The sequence below is a fragment of the Rhinolophus sinicus genome, chromosome 6 (assembly GCF_057876585.1).
Source record: "Rhinolophus sinicus isolate RSI-liver-muscle chromosome 6, RSI-T2T, whole genome shotgun sequence".
NCBI classification, from domain to species: domain Eukaryota; kingdom Metazoa; phylum Chordata; class Mammalia; order Chiroptera; family Rhinolophidae; genus Rhinolophus; species Rhinolophus sinicus.
The window spans coordinates 58,707,201-58,726,817 of NC_142506.1; the positions used below are offsets into that span (position 1 = coordinate 58,707,201).

General features: G+C 34.7%; 1 protein-coding gene across 2 annotated transcripts in view; it reads right to left on the bottom strand.

The window, feature by feature from the left end:
• The window catches only part of MARK1 (microtubule affinity regulating kinase 1), an 88,863-nt gene that overhangs the window by 37,999 nt on the left and 31,247 nt on the right, over window positions 1–19,617 (bottom strand). For both annotated transcript variants that reach the window (XM_074317006.2, XM_074317007.2), the window contains exons 2-6: window positions 17,027–17,230; window positions 15,766–15,819; window positions 7,113–7,161; window positions 5,957–6,022; window positions 2,078–2,148 (exon numbers count right to left, since the gene is read on the bottom strand). In XM_074317006.2, the coding sequence (XP_074173107.2) occupies window positions 2,078–2,148; window positions 5,957–6,022; window positions 7,113–7,161; window positions 15,766–15,819; window positions 17,027–17,230 (444 nt within the window). The remainder of the gene's footprint in view (window positions 1–2,077; window positions 2,149–5,956; window positions 6,023–7,112; window positions 7,162–15,765; window positions 15,820–17,026; window positions 17,231–19,617) is intronic.

The window sequence follows — 19,617 nt, forward strand, 5'->3', positions numbered from 1 at the left end:
GCCGGTTCGATCCCAGCATGGGCCACTGTGCAGTGCACCCTCCCAAAATAAATAAATAAATAAATAAATAAATAAATAAATAAATAAATAGTTAAAAAAAGTAATTTCATAAAATACGGAACAAAAAAAATAAAAGAAAATGTACATTTATTAATTCTTTAAGAGTTTTAATTTAATTTTATAAAGAAAAATAAGCTCCTCAAAAAAAATTTACAAACAAATATAACCTTTTGTGAAATAACTACAAAATGGTGTGTGTATGATCTGTATCCCTGGTTTTAAAACAAATGTTAGTTGGTTACCTTTTTTTTATTTGGGGGGAACATCGATAGACAGTAAATACATTTAATATTTATAATAAATAATAATTAGAAAATATTTCCCATTGTTTCACATTTTAAATAGCACACATTTGACACTCAACCTGTACAACGTAAAGAACATGAAGCTGATTTCAAAATAATTCCGACTTTATTTTTTTAAAAAGCCAATTCATGATTATTTGAATCTTTTTGAAAATATCTGTGCCCCAGCCTTATTCTGCTCCAACCCATCAGTAAAGACGTGCAGGCACCTTCACCTTCTCTAATTCAATATACTATAGTTTCTATACATTTTTCAATCAATAAATACAACCAGCTGACTAAAAAGAATAGAGTGACTGGGAACAGTCTTTAAAATATCCATTAAGATCCCAATGGGGATATTTAATGCCAACTGGAACTTTCTTGCTGGCCAGCTACTAACTAAAACTACCCTGACTGACAGTGAGACAATAATGATATTTAAGGTGATGTCGGCAGTGCTTTCCTTAAGGTAAGCCTGGCCATGGACGTCCATCCCAGGATGGGAAAGAATTTAACAGTATGTGGCTCAACACCATTCAGTTTCTCAACGTTTCCTCCTTATTACCGGTTGTGTTCAGATTCAGCTATTTTAAGATGAATGCTTCTAGGGATTTATTTGGACTAAAAGGGCTACGCATGTCTTTGGTATAAAGCATTTTGCAAATTGTGTTCCAAAAGTCACGAGTCTGTAAGATATTAACAGAGGTTTCACAACACAAAGTCACTCCATGATCAATTTGGAGAAGGCGATAACAAAAAAAAAAATTAAACAGGTTTTTTCTTCCCCTTCTTCAGGGCTTCTGCAGCTGTTTATATGTTAACATGCATGTAAAATCTCTTAGAGGAAAATCTGGTATCAGTGTTTCCCAAACTTACTGATTACAGGACCCTTTTAATTGTAGAATCAGTGTTCATGCTTATAGAATAGGTATTGGGCTATTTTTAAATGAAATATTTTAAATTCCAAATAATTAAAATCCCAAAGTTTTGGGTATAGTGAAGTTGTCTGCTGAAACTTGACCTCAATCAATTTTATAAACAATTTACAAGTCATTAACTTGTCATTTCTACAGTAATCTATATAGCATGCTAATTTTAATCCCTTTATTCCTAAAAATTAAAAATAAAATCCTAGCTAAACTTAAATTACTTTTTCTTGTTTTATCATGTCTGTAACAAATCACATTCAGGTTGACCTGCAAATATAAACATCTTACCACATTCTTCTGCTACATTTGCAAGGTTCCTTGCCTACCTGACTAAATAAAATTGACCATAGTCTTTACATCTACAAAAATATCAGTTCTAACACAAAGACATCTTTAATTATGAAAGAAAATAATACAATAACCTCTTTAAACAGTACACATACATGCTGTGTACACATAAAGCTAACAATACTTGATTACCATTATTGGATAAAGGATTAAGTATTTCTTTTCTATTGTAGTCTAGCCTATATTTCCAAGACTATCAAAGAGTTAATGAGTCTCACCTATCCACATTTCACTATTTATGGTCATCTAAAAATAACCATTTGCAACTCTTTTAAATTTAAATTCAGGAAGAACAGATTTCCTTTTCAATTTTCCATTCTTAAAAAGTATAAGAAAGCAGGAATTTTTCTTTTTAAAATACCATGTACCCTGAAGCCCAGATTGTGACACTGTCCATTGTACATCACTAAAAAAAAAAATCAGCAAAACAAAGTTGAAAACTACTTTCCATACCTGCCTAAATTTTGCACGGGCCTCTTTTTCTTTCATTCTTCCATGGGCAACTAAGTAATCAAATACTTCACCTGAATCAGAAAGGTAAAGCAGGCAGTAAAATATACATAGATTTTCAATTAACAATATACGCAATGTCGAGTTTTTGCCTTGTTTTTAAAGAAGCTTTGGCCCACAATTTTCTGATAGTTCTATATAAATCATAAACTATTACATGAATAGGGAAAAAAAAGAATTATACACAGAATTGAGTATCTATAGCACCTTTATGATTTAGCAAATCTCTTTAAAAAGAAGTCATAAAACATAACCAAGAAAACTTGCTTTCTGCTTTCAACTATTACGTTAAAAAAAAAAAAATACAGTCAACTCTTTATTATCCGTTCTAATAAAGGGAAGCCACAGCATGGGCAATCAAAAATTGTATTTGGTTTTGTATTTGGGGGTCTACATTTCAAATAATATAACAAAAGTCATATTATGTTGGCTCTCTCTCCTTTAAATGCTCCTGGTTATGGGTCTTAGTCAAATTCCATCTCACTACTTCCATACACATTGATTTCTTTCTTTTCCTTCTGATTCTCACCAGACTCACTACATCTATTCTGTACTTAATTATTTATTATACAGAATTAAATCGTCATTATGCTCATCTCCTGTTGCCCTCAACAAACTGCGAACTACTGGAACACCATTACCACAGCCATACTTGCTTTGTTGCCCCGTCCTCACGACAGAACACAAAGTGGACAGACAATACGTATTTGCTGAAATAATTTAAAGACAACTAGAAATGGTAGAAACTTTCCTCCACTAGATCCATTACTTCATGTGCCTGTAAGTGTCTTCATTTTTCTCTAGTCAAAAATAGTAAGAAAACCAAATTAATGTTTAGTTACAACATCAAAAATGAAATCTCTCAGTGTGAGGGAGAAATTTGTTTCTTGTGTTCTTACCATTACAATTTGCACCATATAGATATACATGCATATTTAAAAAAACTCACAAAATGGCTTAGAGGGTTCTTGTAAAGTACAGCACAGTGATTAAAAACTCAGGCTTTAGAATCAGACCGATTTGGGTATGAATCCTGGTTTAGCCATAAGTAGCTACTGGGAGACACTAGGAAGATTTCTTAATTTCATTAAGACCCAGTTTCTATCTATTGTCTATCTCACATGGCTTTTGTGAGGATTAAATGAAATAATGCACGTGCTTATTAGCACAGTGACTGGCATATAGTAAGCACTCAATAAATGGTACATTTGAATCTAGATATACAGATATGTTACATATACATATATGCAGTATCAATCTTAGAATATAAATATTAAAAATCGAATATCTTATGGTATATGTCAGATGAAACTAATACATCTACAATGTCAGATGGCATGTTATATCAGGCATATTCAAATGATTTAATGGGATGATGAAAACAGAGAAATGAATGCATGCTCTAGATGACCCAAGAGAGTAGTTAATTCTAGATATGTGTGGTTAGGCTGGGAAAGATATACACGACAGTTAAAAAATTTGGACTACTCTTAAGTTCTGCCTGGAACGCTCAGACCCCAAATGTTGACATGACTCAGTCCTTCACTTACTATGTATCGTTTGTTTATGGTTTGCGTCCCCAACTAAAACGTAACCTCTTGAGGGCAGGGACTTTCTTTGTTCACCCATGTGTTCCTAGAACCCAGAATATTAACTAGTACACAGGAAACATTTAGTAAATACTGTTTGCATGAACGAAAGAAGGAATAAACACACCAATCCAGAGCAGCCCTCGCACCTTCTTTTCATAGACTCTCAGACAAAACGTGGTTCAAAATGAAGAAGGAGTTCCTTGCCTTCCCATCACTGGGAATCTTTTGTCCCATTAAAGAACCAGAATCAACTGATCCACGCCTGGCAAAGAGGCCGTTTTGTGTGACCCCTCTTTGTTCATGCTAGATTTCTCTGTGCATGTCAGATTCAAACCTAAACTATCTAGAAACTTCGAAGGAAAAATATTCAGTGTTTTATTTTCCAGAGTCATCTTGCCATTTATAGATTAAAAGGGCAAGAAAATGATTCTAGATTTACTGCCAAAACCATGATGGTTTTGATACAGGACCGTTGACTGACAAGACGAAAGAAAACGTTATTAGTAGGAATCAGGATTGAATGAGAGACCATTCGGTTCAGGTTTGGGCTGAATTCCAGGACACGTCTCTCTCCAGTCCACTGCCCCTCCCAACTAGCTACTGAAGGAGAGCAGTGAGGACACCGGTGGTCTCTATTCCTGCAGCATTGCTCCCCTTCATTAGCACCAATAGAGAGTTGACTGTACTTACCATTCATTGTTAAAACCGGAGATGTATTCACACATACGTATTATGTGTGGTGGACGTTCATAAAAACAGAATGGTGTCCACAGATTTTTAGCAGTCTATAATTTCTCATATCAAAACATGTCTAGCCCCTTTCTCTAGACTTCAGATGACTAAAATGAAAAAAAGTCTAACTAAACTAAAAATAACACTCAGGGTTCCCACGCTGACAAACTGTTATATCAATCTAACTAAGGGATAGAAAAATAGAGTAATAGTTCATTATGTGGTATTTGTAGGTTCATTCGTATTATTATAGACCTACATTTTATATACATTTGCATGGCTGAGTAATTTTTTTAATCCAATAATAATAAACATTAATAACATAGGTTTTCAGGTTGAGCCAAAAAACCTACATTGAAATATTTTCAGGATGGAATAAAGCTTTGCAAAAATCTACTAAATCTACTAAAGCTTTTAATCTGCATAAAAATTGAAAAAGCAATGAAAACATATTAAATATTTGTAGTAAAAACTTTCTGAAATCTAAGAGTATAAAAATATGTAATTTAGATGCTATGGACTAGAATAAATCCTCTTTATTCTAGTTACACCAAATCTGAATCACCAGAAAAATCTATAAACTTTATCAGCCTAAAGGATACAACACTAAGTTTTTCTATTGATTAGCAAAAAAGTTAATTAGCCAAAGTGGTTTAAATAATTATAGCTGCCCTCCCTCTTTTTCAATTCCTTAAATTATCTGACCCTTTAAATTTTTCAAGTATTTCTTTTTTTACTTATTGAATGATTTAAATCCATGAGTTTTAAACCTGTTTCTAAGAAAATTAAGCCCTATCTCTGTCTGACAGAACTGTGATGTTTTAGCTGATGTATCTGTCATTTGAGGGAAAGTGCAGATGAAAATAACCAGTTTCTCTCTATGTATCAATGTTTAAAAATCATTCCTATTTTTGACACTATGTAGCCAAAACATATACTACATTCTAGTACAAATGCATCTTACTATTAACCTGTCAACTCAGTCTTCTAACTTAGAAAATATATAAATCAATACTTGCTTAAATTGAAACATTTCATGGATGATCTTGAAAATGCATGTATATTGAGAATCTGTCATATATGAACAATCAGTGAAATAAATATCTGACTTAGAATATGCTATTACCATACACTTTATTACATTCTGAATTTGAGATGTCCCGCCTACAGCCAAGAGCTTCTAGTCATCCTCACAATATGGTATGTTGCAATATTTAGATAACAGAATCGAAACATTCGTAGGTAGCAGTGCAAATTTAATTTTGAAAAATGTCCCTAAGTAATTTTTAAATAAGCCCCACATCCAACTTTTAAATATAGGATCATTAGGTCTTGAAAGCAAACACTGATTTTTCCTTAAGATATCGTTTAAAGGCATTTTAATAAAACTATAGATTCACTGACAACAATAAAGACATAAGTGTTAGGATGAACCTTTAGGTGTTGACAATTCTGTATGTCTCATCACAGATAGCTTTTCAATCCCCCTTATCCTTACCCCCACTTGCGTATTCCATGACTAAATAGAGGGTCTTCTCTGTTTCAATAACTTCAAACAATTTTACTGAAAAAGAAATCAGAGATACAACTCTGTAACTGTTAACACATATTGCATATGTTTTAATAAAATTTAAGGTAACACTAAACCAGTGGAAAACCTGAGTATTTATTACAGATTATTAACGATAATTTGAAATTTAAAAATTTTCCCAGGGATTATTACTACTGTGGAAGAAAACTACTTACCATGAAGTGAACCAATTGCTGGGTTAAAAGAGAGTTAGGTTTCTGGGATTGAAAAAACCATTACTTTTTCTAATTAGAATAAGGTAATAAAAGGAAAATCTTAAAAATCAGAAAAAAATTATTTTAAAATAAAATTTTAACTACAGCTTTAAAAGACACTATATTATCATCAGATTATCATAAAATGTTAAAAAATAGCACAGACACAAAAAATTCTATAATTATGTGACATTATAAAAGTTTCTGATTAAAAACTATTAAATCATCAGGCTGATACAGTTGAAATGATACACCACAAATGATCACATTAGTAATATTTCTAATAAACAAAAGATTTTTAAATGTGCAAGAAAGAAGTGTTTCAAAAATAAACAGATTAAAAGAAGAATTGCTCTCCCCTTCTTATAATCAAATGACTTCATATAACATATGTAATCAATAAATGTATTGGTAAATATGGGGGGAAACCAGAATTTATGGAAATAAATTCACTAAAATTGAAATCAGCTCTTTATTTTCTTAAATTTAAATTAGTTATTTTGCCTATAAACTATGATCAAACCACAATGCATAGTATTAAATTATCTAGAATTCATTTTTTAAGAAATACCTAAATGGCATGAACTCTCTTTTTAGAGAGAATGAGTAAGGAGATACAAAAAACATTTATATGCATAAACGTCAAGTCACATCCATCATTTTAGTGGAGAGAAGATAACAAACTAGTAGAAAACAGCAATTTGTAGCCTTCAGTTAACTTCTTTATAGTCTATTTTTACCCAAAGTATCAGTTTCTCATGTTACCACTTTTCTATTTCTATGAAAATCTTTAAAATTGTGACTTCAAATTCTCTCAGATGAAGGAAAATCATTAATTTACTTCATTAATTTACATATAAATTTCATACCTATGTTAGGATGATTCAGTATCTTCATTATTCGTACTTCTCGAAACAACTGTTAAAGAAAACAGGTAGACATACTTCTGTTAAAAAAGAACATTATACGCAATGGAATACTATTCGGCGGTAAGAAAAGATGATATAGGAACACTGGTGACAACATGGATGGATCTTGAGAGTGTAATGCTGAGCGAAATAAGTCAGACAGAAAAAGCAGAGAACCATGTGATTTCACTGATATGTGGTATATAAACCAAAAACAACAAAAGAACAAGACAAACAAATGAGAAACAGAAACTCATAGACACAAACAATAGTTTAGTGGTTACCAGAGGGTAAGGGGTTGGGGGGTGGGAGATGAGGGTAAGGGGGATCAAATATATGGTGATGGAAGGAGAACTGACTCTGGGTGGTGAACACACAATGGGATTTATAGATGATGTAATACAGAATTGTACACCTGAAATCTATGTAATTTTACTAACAATTGTCACCCCAATAAATTTAAAAAATAAATAAATAAAAAATAAAGAATAGCTGTAATGCAAAACTATGAAAAAAAAAGAACATTAAGCAGAGAACAAACAAAAACATCCATTTGAAGAAATTAATCTGCTTGTAATACACTACAGGATGAACTCGACACTGGTAGATGAATTCGAATGGGTGTGAGTGTGTGTGTGTGTGTGTGTGTGTGTGTGTGTGTGAAAAATACATACAATAAAACAATAAAATATATACAATAACTTCTTTCTGACTGCTCTTCATTAACTAGGAATAAAAGGAAAATACTGTGGAAATGATACTAAATGATCCTTCACATGATTTTTATCTAAAAACAACCTTCCTTAGGGGGTCTGACTCTCGTCACATCTATTGGTTGAGCAAATATTTTATGAAAGATCAAATGATATAAACCTATGTTTAAATACAACTTGACAAGGAAACGAACTATTTTCAGTAGCATTTTTAGGGAGATTTGTGCAATAATATTAAAGAATAAAAATATACTTACCACTTTATATAAAACCAAAATGAAATGAAAATAAGCCACTTGAAATATGAATGTTAAAATTGCCCTTCCTTTTCTTTTACTTTTAAACTATATAAGGCTCATTTTTAAAAGCATGATTTGGCGTTTCTGTCCTATACATTGCCTTTGAGTATGTGTTAAGATTCGAAATCAAGCAACTAATTCTAGAAAATAGAACCACTAACTGATATTCCAAAAGAAAAAGCGTAGATGCTACTGGAGGTGATGAGGGTGTTTTAACGGGTACACTGACTCAGGGTAATGAAATGCCAGAATCCTGACCCGTCCTCTCAAAAAAGCACTGAATTGTTAGCTAGATTTGTTTGGGTCACTGACGCTCCAAATCTAGAGAATTTGGGCCAACTGAACAGTAGCATGTGGATTCAGTAAAGGCCGAAGATGTCTCTTCCTCTCCATGTCTCCCCTTAACCCTTGCCCAAACTCTAGTATTCGAGTTGGCTATACAGAGGTGAGACTGGACTACTACCAGAGTTTTCTGCAACAGCTGCTTGCGTCAAAGGGAGCAGGGAGAGGGCGCAACAGTGACACACACACACACACACACACACACACACACACACACACACACACACGTGATCTTTTAACCCAGTGCAGACCTTTAGCAGCCAGGGGGCCAATCTTATCCATGTCTGCTCTTCCTTAGGGAAGGTGGAGCGGGTTGAGGGGAGCAGGAGAGCTGAACATTTAGACCATGATAAAAAGTCTACCCTGAAATGGAGTTATGATTTAAAAAGTCAATTACTGTATGGATCATATGTCCAGGCACAAGGAAGAAAAATAGAGGTTTGCAAATATGTTGATTTTCTAATTTTCTACTTTTCGTTTCTCATTTTCAAACGGTGACATCGTGATGTTTCTAGCATCCATAAATTTAAGAAGATATCTGAATTCATTTGTGCCCTTCAAACTTATGGTTTCAACTTTGTTGAGGGCTGGACAAAGAGTCTGCGTTTGTTGAACTTGTATGTTGAATTAGAGAAGTAAGTGTTGAGTGAAGACTTGAGACGGGTCGCCTATGACTGAAAGGCAGGTTCTGTACTGTTCGGACCTGGTGACAGCTTTGCTGGTTGTTCAGAGGCCTTTTTTCCTTCTTGGTCCTTGGCCTGGTTCCAGATAATGGAAGTCAGTAAACAACCCTCAGTTCTGTGCAGAGGTATTTTCTTTTCAATTCCTGCTTAGAGCTTAGGGTCAGGATTAGCCAAACTGCATCAGTGTTAATCAACATTTGCCTCGACTTTGAGCATTTTCCTTTTCTCCTCTCAACTACTGCTCCTTCCATGCCTTGGGCCTAAGGAGGCAAGTGAACACGATTTAGACCATCACCCATTGCATCATAGCCAGGGGCCGGTCGAACGTACATCATCTCTCCCCCAGGCCTGCTCGCTGTATTGCCCTTGGGCTCGTCAGTGTCACAGGGCTTCTTCCGCTGCTGGCTTGATCTGGATGCAGAAAACAACGTTGTGGCCATTCAGAACTTGACAAAGGCAGTGAGCAAGCTGGTTCCTACAGAGAGAGCTCGTCCAGGCCATCAGCAGAGTCACAGTAAACTGGGCTCAGAAGGAGGATGACATCCAGACCTCCTTGCGCCTTTCAACACAATCTCATCGGCCTTGCAAGTATTTGCTCTGATTTGGGTTTGCCTTCATTGTGAGCTTTGCAAAAATTCTGTCTGTATCTTCGACAGCACCTTACTGGCCTGTTAATGTAAAGTGTGGGTGCTGCTTTACCCTGCACGTGACATTCAGTTCCAAGAGACTGTTAGGACCTTGTTTAAACTCTCTCGGAAGTACCTTTCAATCAGGGATTTTAATATGTGATTTGCCTATATTAACATATCCCTTGAGATTAAAGTTTCTGCTTTTTAGTTTTTGGGATCATACTGCTCCTTTTTCAGCCTTCAGACATCTTATTCGGATATCAAATATTTTATAAAGTTATTGCTCATAGCAGTATAACAACTTAGGCTAACTTTTCCCATGAAATAGTAGTTCAGAAAAAGAGACCTGAATATATTAAATGAATCTATATGATTTCTAACTAAAACAAAATGATTGTTCAGTCGTACTTCCCACACTTGACAACCTGTAGTCAATTATACATTGCAAAGTAGTAGAAGAAAATACTCTTTAAATGATAGGCTGTTCTACTTTCCCAAAGTTTTATCTTCATAGACTATAAGATTCTAATTTTTTATGAACTAGTACCTGCTTTATATTGCTTAAGTCATTTCCAATGCCTTACACAACTATGGGCTCAAACTGGTGCTAAGTAAATGTAATTGTTTGAGATATCAAATCAAATAACTTCAGAGAGATGATATTAAACATAAAATAGGATTACATTTAAAATATGGCCAACCTCACTAGAAATCATAGAAATGAAAAAAAAGATACCATTTTGCGTCCACCAGGTTGGCAAAAATTAGTAATAGTGGAGCAAGAAAGTGGAGTAACAGTAATTCTCAGACGGTGTTAGCAGAAGTATAAATTGGTTCAACCACTTTGTAGAGCAGTATGACAATATCTAGCTAAGTTGAGAATATGCATACCCTTCAACTTGGCAACTCCACTTGAAGAGATATATTCTTCTATACATCTTCACAGAAACATGTACATAATAATGATAATTGCAGCATTGTAATAGCAAAAAACAAAATCTAACTAACTAGAATAAAAACCAAAATAAAACACAAAAAACACCAGGAACAATCTAAATATCCACTAACAGAAAAAGGGACAAACTGTAGTATATATATTAAAAGGAGAATGGGTAAATTGTGGCGTATTCACACAATAATAGTAGTAAAAATAAATGAGCTAAACTATATAGACTAACATGAATAAAACTGTAAGACAGTGTTATATGAAAAAAGCAAGTTGCAGAAGGATAGGAAGTTTAAAAATAAATGATATGTAGTATTTTATGTACGGATCCACGTGTAAAAAAAATTTTAAAGTTTAATGAGAATAAGAAAGATCAAATTTAGAATAGTACTTTTTCCTAGGGAGGAAAAGATAGAAATAGAACCAAGAAATGACACATATGTTTCAACTGTATGTGTAATGTTTTATTTCTCAAAAAAAAAAAAAAAAATCAGAAATGAAACATTTTAGTCCAAAAAAAAAAATCATGAGAAAGCAACTTTTTTAAAAATGGGAAAGACATTTTGAAGTCCCCATAGAAAAATTAAAAATAGACTAGTTTACTATGTCAACAAACTGCCCAACTTAGAAAAAAAATGTAACTATGACTCTTCAAATAACCATATGAGAACGTGACTTTTAGAACAGCCAGATGGTTAGTCTAAAATTCTTAGGTGATTTAAAGATTCCTAGCTTCCTCCATTTCCAAGAAAAAGATTCTTCCATATCTATTTCAGTAAATCTTATATAGTTTCTGGAGACTATAGAAATAGATGCATACTTTATAGCCAATAAAAGGTCAAGCAATTAGAGCAGAGGTTTTAAACATCAGAGGTAGAATACAAGTATCAAAAACAAAAACCAACAACACTACTACCAAACCCCAAACAAACCAAAGTGCTTCTTTATGTATAATTTTTGGTCATGAGTGCTTAATTTTAAGGAGGACAGAGGAATTTAACGTTGTAGAGGCAGGAAGGGTTTCCCTAAAGGAATGACTCCAATAACTAAAGAGGGCCAACAAGGTTTTAAAAAGTCAGATTTTTCGTCAGTAAACTGCTTAAAACACAGTTTGGTCTTTTCAGAAAATCTGGTTATCTTATCTTACATTTAAACTGCTGATATTTTAGCTAGACACCAACATTACTGGTGTCACCTTTTAAAAGAAACTTGTTTTAACACCTTTTCCCTCAAAATCTGTCATATTTCAGTGTGAAAGTTACACTTCCTGCCAATTCTTCACACTGTATGCTAAAGAGACACATCTTTCAATAGCTATGATTTTACGATAATCTCTGTTTTCAGCATTTCCCTCAAAATCAAGATCAGAGGCATGTTGCTGACCACTAACTTCATGCAGAATGAAGCAATGAGTGACTGGGCATTCGGTATCACCTTATTTATTCACATGGCAGTATGACTTCTTGCAGAGTACAAAACAGGGCCTCCTGATATTTCGTCATTACTGATTCAAAGACAGCTCTTACAGTCTACAGCCCAGCTCACAAAATGCTAACTCTTCTTTTATCACGTAGCTTTTCATTTGACCCATAAAAGAACTGGTCAAGACTATTCCTTCAAATGAGTTACACACATGAAAAGAGCTATATGGAAGGAGAGCTCGGCACATAAATGGTTTTGTTCCGCTGTAAAGTGAAACATGCTATAAAGCATGCACACGTGAGAGTAACTGATATTTTAACATATGTCCAACAGAGATATTGGTAAAGGAATATTGCCAGAGAGCCTTTTCTGCTTTCTCCTTGATCAAAATATTTGTCAATTTTGTGATTGGTTTTATATATTTGGTGTCTTGATAATTTGCTAAATTATTAATTTGAATATTGCTTTCAGTTCTCTCCTCTTCCTCTACCTTTAATGACCAAATTTATCAACATGACAAAGATGATTTTGCAGATGTTCTAGAAAACTTAACCAGCTTACTAGAGAGGCCTATTGGTTTTATCTGAAAATTCACCCAAGTTTAAGTGGCGTAGGTCACCACTTGACAACATTTTATGCAACAGGAAACACCAGATACTAGCAGTAAATGTCAATTATTGACATTTTTGATACTTTCCTGCTTATGCAAAATCACTATCCTAGTGCAGAGACTGACATTCTCTATGACTTCAACGCAATAGTCCTCTTTTATTTAACAACATAATTCTGAGTTGTCTCAATCTTGTTTCTATTTTCATTATGGTTTTACTACTCAGTAAATCATTTCTGAACCACTGAGCCATTTTTGTGAATTGGGAATATAACGTACATAGTAAAATAATAGAAAGTGCAAATTAATGAACAGTATACAGACAATAGATACACTGCACCTGGTGAGACAGGCTGAGCTGTCTGAGCTGAGACCGGCTGACACAAACTCTGTCATCTGTGTACACATTAAATGTGTCCAAGTTTCAAAACCTGGTGAAGTTTCTGAGAAAATGATAATGAATCTTACATTTCAAGTGTCTGAATTATGAATAAAAGTGCTTCATTGTTTTGCTTTTCCTCCAACATCACTAGGCGGCTTAAAAGATCCCCAGGAACCATTAGTAAAGTTGATAGCCTGCTCTAAAAAATACTAATATGTGAGGTGGGACCAGGGCTCCAAAGAGGAAGAAGCAAGAAGAGCATCTATGCAAATACTTTGAAAACGATGAAAACTTTTCAAGTCGGATTCCATGAAATCAAAATATGGAATACGAATGACAGCATATTAGGTGAACAATGTTGAAGACAAAGGTGCCTAACAATTCCAAAGACCAAACTGTTTTTAAGAACTTGACAGTTTAGAAGTTTTGAACAGTTGAGGTATCAACTTTAGATTACTCTCATCTATCATTGATGTTGGCAAAGAAAGTAATATTTCCTATAAATATGTTATACACAGAGGCCGATAAAGGAAAAACAGCTTAAATTCAGATCAAGTCCAGGACAAGATTTAACCAAACACTTGTGGGTGTAAGATGAAAATGAATCCTTAGTTCAAATATATGTGCTGGCATGATCGCCCTTTTAACCAGCATACCTAAGACCTGGGGAGCGCATTTTGCTATATTTTACGTATAGGACTTAAATGTCAATGCTAAGGAAAACAAGTGAGTTACTTTTCGTTCCATTATTTATTTTTAGATCTTTTATTTATTTTTAGATTTTTAGATCTGACTGACCGGGAAATGCTACTGGCATTTAACGGGTAAGGCCAAATGTTGCATGTTCCACAGTGCATGAGAACTAATCAAGCCTTTAGCTGTTTTTTTCCCAAAACTTTTAACGGAAACGAAATCGATGGACATAAATGAAAATTATTTAAAAGACAACATACACACAGTGGACTGGTTACATTTAGTGAATTTCCATGTTAGCTTTTATTTTCACAGATTAAAGAAAACAAAAATTTCATTCTTTATATGCCTGTTTAGAAAAGCAACACTATATCAGCAAGACTAGCACATTTGTAACAGAAATTTCTTGTCACCAATAAGAACATTTTTTAGTCATTCAGATAAATAAAGCACTGTTCAGCTTCATGTTTGCATGTTTCAACAAGCACTTGGGTTCTATGATCTCCCCTGGGCCCTCTTGGGAAAGACAGAGTGGGAGTTACATTACTGTGTATCCAACTAGCACAACAGGCCTGGAATCGTTCTAAACTTAAAATCCCTCAATTTAGCACAGTAAACCACAGCTTAATCCAGGAAGAGAGGAAAAGCTAAATGCACCATGGACAGGGCCACTGGGCAGAGTTCTGCAGTTCATGCCTTTAAAAGGATTCCTAGCAGAGGGGCTAGCAAAAATTAGCCCCACTGTGGCTCCAGCCTAGGAAAGAACAGTATCTTTGGAGAATTCATTCACCAAGGGAGCATGCCTGTTTATAACTGTTTCTACCGCATCGTGGTGAGCTGAAAGACTGGTGCTAGAAGGTTCTCCCTCAAGACATCCCTGAGGTATATTATCTCACACTCACAGAGAAACAAGAATCCAGCAAACCTTTTGCGTTCTCACTGACCAGAAATATCAATGCTATGAAGAGTTACATTGGTTGTCAAACTTAAAAGGAATCTCAGTTAAGTGCAAAGCCAGATATCTAAGGAGAAATATAAAACAAACTAAGCTATCTGGCACTAAACCAAGCGGAAAGCCTTGATATCACAGATACAAATTTTTAATTTAAATGTTAGAATCACAGCAGGTGTAGTTAAACACACGATACTAAAAATTTCTTATAAGGTTCGCTGTGTTTTAGGAATCCAAAGTTATTTATGTAACACTGACATACTCGTATGTGACTATCATCCTTTTATATTCTAAAACAATCACAATGTATATTATCTCACTATACACAAACTTAACATATATGGCAGAAATGTTAACATATCTGCTTCATTTATAAACAACTAAAATGTCTATCTGAGAAAATTTTCCCACATAAGCAATTAATAAAGCAACATGAAACACTTTACCAGGTTTACCAGGGCAACCCCCATTCTAACTGCTTTATATTCTCTCCCCCTGTTGTTTTATATTTTTATACTTTGAAGAAATGTTCATATCTTTTACTGTAAGTTAGCTGAAAGACTAGATCTTATGGGAGAAGGACAAAAAGCCAGTGAAGTAATTAAAAGGAAACCCATCTATGAACAATATTAACTTATAAATAGATTTTTAACAAAGCAGAATCCTGAATGCTTCAAAATATGACACAAAGTTTTATTCTACTGAATTGAAATACATGAACTCCTTTCATATCGTCCATGCATTTTAGTAGTAGATATTTTTCAGCCACTTGATAAATGTTAAATAGCAAATATAAATATTATGTTTTATCTCATGTCTTTTTTTCATATATTGATGAAGTATAGTAATGTACCTAATCAGAAATTTAGGATAAATGGCTTTATAGAACTCATACATTAATAAACTTACATTCTAATTACTTACTATTAAAAAAATTAAATACCTTTTGTAGACTGGTGGGATTTAGCTGAGTTTTATCTATTATTTTCACAGCAACCTGAAAAAGAGAATCATTAAACTATATTTCCAAATATATATATTTTAATGAACAAAAACTTATACAGAAAACGTCTTTTGTTTCATTCCTAACTGGGATGTAATGAAGCTACATTTGGTTCACATGATTGGATGGTAAAGTCTTGGTAATTTGGCAGCCTCAGAATATACTCCACTGATCCAAGTTTTTTACCTACTTCTTTCTGAGTCAAGGAAAATATGCTTCTGTTCTCTCTTCCAAGTTTCCCCTTGTAAAGTAAAAATCATTTGTATCTTCATCTTTTACTCATGATCCTGATAAGTTACAATTATCAAATGGTAGGGGCTTATACATTTTCAGTAACTTAAGTATTAAGTGAATAAAATGATTACATGAGTAGAAAAATTGGACACCCAAGCTTACTTACAGCAGACTAACAAAATGGATTTGAATGTCCTCTAAGTCTTTGCCTAATATAGCCTGTATTTGAACAGCTCCTGAGGTTAGAATGGAAGAGAGGATTCAATGTAACTGGAAGTGACAGTAATATTATGTAAAAAGCAAAATGAGAACCTCCTAAAAACATTTATGACAGATTTTTCATAATGTCCTAACTGGATCCAGTAAACATTATGTAATATAGAGCATTAGATTTCAACTATTTGTAATCTTTAACATATAATTTATGAAATATATCAATAATTATTCAACATATAAAATTTTGCTACATTACACAACTTAAAACACATGGGATTTTAGAAACCCAATTCTCTTATTACCTGAGAAAAACAACACTTGCTCAATGTGGTCTATAACTGGATAAAAATTAGTGGGTTACTTTCTACATATTTATATCTAATTTATCTTCTGCAGTAATTAATAAGAACTTACCCTAGCCCTGATCTTGGGGCTGGGTAGCAAAGGTAACCAGAAATATTTACAGAAACCATATAATTAAAGACAAGTCTGAGAAAAGCTCACTTGCATCAGACCTGATCTTTGAGACGCTGCTATGTACGGATGTTTCTTTTCTGCACGTTAAAAAGTCAATTTTTTATGCTATGATATAGCTCTGTGTGTGTGTTCCACTCACACATACTCCATTATTTACCATATTGAAACTGTCATCTATTTCCAGCATCAGCTATTGGAAAGGTTGTTAACAAGACTCTGGAAAGGTAGATATTCAATATTCAAGTAAATATTAAAACGCATCATAAAAACTTACCTCTCTACCAGTTAGAACATGTCTCGCCAATTTCACTTTGGCAAAATTTCCCTTCCCTATTGTTTTTTGTAAACGATAATTTCCAATGTGCGGCTGTTCGTCTGTAGCTGATGTAATGGAGTTTCTACACCGAGGGATGTTCTGTCTGCTACTCGATTTGGTAGACGGGATATGTGGTTCAGTATATCCATCCACAGATGTATGCTAAGAAAAAGGTTACAAGGTTTCATTGTTAGTTCAATTATAAAAGAACAGTTAAAAAGACTACAAATCATTTTCATTACTAATTCATCGTCAATGAAAATACATTGCACTACACAATTTTTAAATTTGAGCATTCTATTTATAATTTCTACTGGACTTTAGCTCTGTTTGCCAGGGGGAATATAACTATTTAAAATGAAATGCTCTGCATAGCTTTAGGTACATGCTTTGGATTACAAATGGTTAGACAGATAGAAGCCCCGTAGGCCATCACTCCTCTAAGGCTGTTGTTAGCCCTTCAGGTTGAAGGGGTAACAACCACAGTCCAGGATTTCTTCATTAAAACGTCTTTGATGCCAAGACAAAAACCTCCTGAGTACAGTTCTGTTTCTCGAAACTAGACCAAATCCTGGTCATGTCCACTCTTTCATTTACTGGCCATATAACTCGGCCATTGACCAACCAGCTGCCCACGTCAGCTGTGTGTCGAATCAGTTCCTGCTGACCCCCTCTCTCAGCCTCCTGTGCCCAAACAAGAGCCACTGACAGCCTTGGCTCCGTGACCAGATGGATGCCCACTGCACAGCTCCTCAGTGCGGTTCTGGCGCCGGTGTCGCTGTGTCTGTCGCACACTAGCCCACAAGGGCGACGGCCAGCATGGCCTCTCCCCCTGCAGGTCCAGCACCTAACCGCCCAGGGAAGCATTTCACCAGCTCCTGCTCACATCAGTTTTAGCTACATTCCTACATGCATAGCAGTTCTAGCTGCTTTTGTGAAAACAGAATCACATGTAACCAGAACGTCTTCCTCTAACTGGTACCTTTTTTTATTTTTTTTTTTAGTTTCAGGTGTACAAAACAACAGACATTTATACCCCTCACAAAGTGATAACCCTCCCCCTCCCAATCTACGACCCCTCTGACATCGTATACAGCTGTTACTGTTCCATTGACTCTACTCCCTATGCTCTATTCCACATCTCAATCATAAAGAAGAACGAAATGTCTTACCACTTGCAACAACATGGGTGGACCTAGAGAAAACAGTCTGCTAAGGGAAGTAAGCCAGATGGAGAAAGACAAATACCATATGATCTCACTTATACGTGGGATCAGAATAAGAATAAACGAACAAACAAAACAGAAACAGACTCAGAGATATAGTGGGGGAACCTGATGGTTGCTAGATGGGAGGGCGGCGGGGATGAGGACGACGGTAAAGCGATTAGAAAGGACAAATCAGTAGTCACAGTATAGCCACGGGATATGAAAGACAGTTTGGGGAATATAATTAATAATGTTGTAAAGATTATGCCGGGTGTCAGACGAGCACTTGTCTTGTTAAGGAGACCACTTCATAGCCTGTGTAGACGCCTGACCACTGCGCTGTGAATCGAAATGGCTTCTTAAAAAGAGCTGAAGGCGAGTAGAACAAATTAGCAAAAGAGGGGAATATCTTTGATTTGCAAAGTAACTAATTCTGACTCATGTTGTCCTATCTACACGACCAAAGCTTGCCTAAAAATTTGTGATCAGGAATTTCTTAAAGCCACTATAAAGATGACGATTCCATTACCAGTCTCATGCAAAGCATGGCTCACGTTCAGCCATTTTCCTATATGTCACTACTTTCTAATTTTTTAAACACTCAGCTCAGGATAAAATTAAGTACATGACCAGAAGGCAAAGTTAACTCTATACAAGAAAAATATTAGTTTATCACCTCAATTTGAAAATCATAGAGTAGCACTCAGTGATAAGCCATAAAAACAGAAACAAGATGAGAATAACCTATTAAACACTCTCATTCAATGTTATTGTAGTGCTAGATAGACCAGCAGTGCTTTATAAGAAGAAAAATAGACAGGGGAAAGATTTATTTGTATCATCTTTCCACCACTGGCATGAATATAAACCTAGAAAATGCAAGTACATCAATACAATCTTTTGGAAGCACTACTTGAGATCTACAAAGTTATAAGAGGGAAGAAACAGCATTATTAGTCAATTACATTCATAAAGAATAATTTGGTGAACTCTGAACTCACCCTTTCATATTCAGCTGAGACGTCACCACCCAGTAAAAGCCACACATATTATCAGTGCGTCTATTCCCCTCACCTAAGTTGGGTTCGGTGCCCATTTTTGGTTTTGCTATAGTTATTTCTAGCAATTCATTACCCCCAATTTTTAAATTAATTTTTATTAAAATGATATACACACATGGTCAATAGTATCAAGTAACTCTAACAGATTACTAAGAAAAAATGTCAGCCCCCTGGACCACCCTTCAGACTTCAAGCCTGCTCCCAGAGCCTTTTCCCTTCCTTTTGTTCTTCTAGCATTTGCTTAGATGTTTCTAAACAAAATGCTTTCATTGCTAATTCT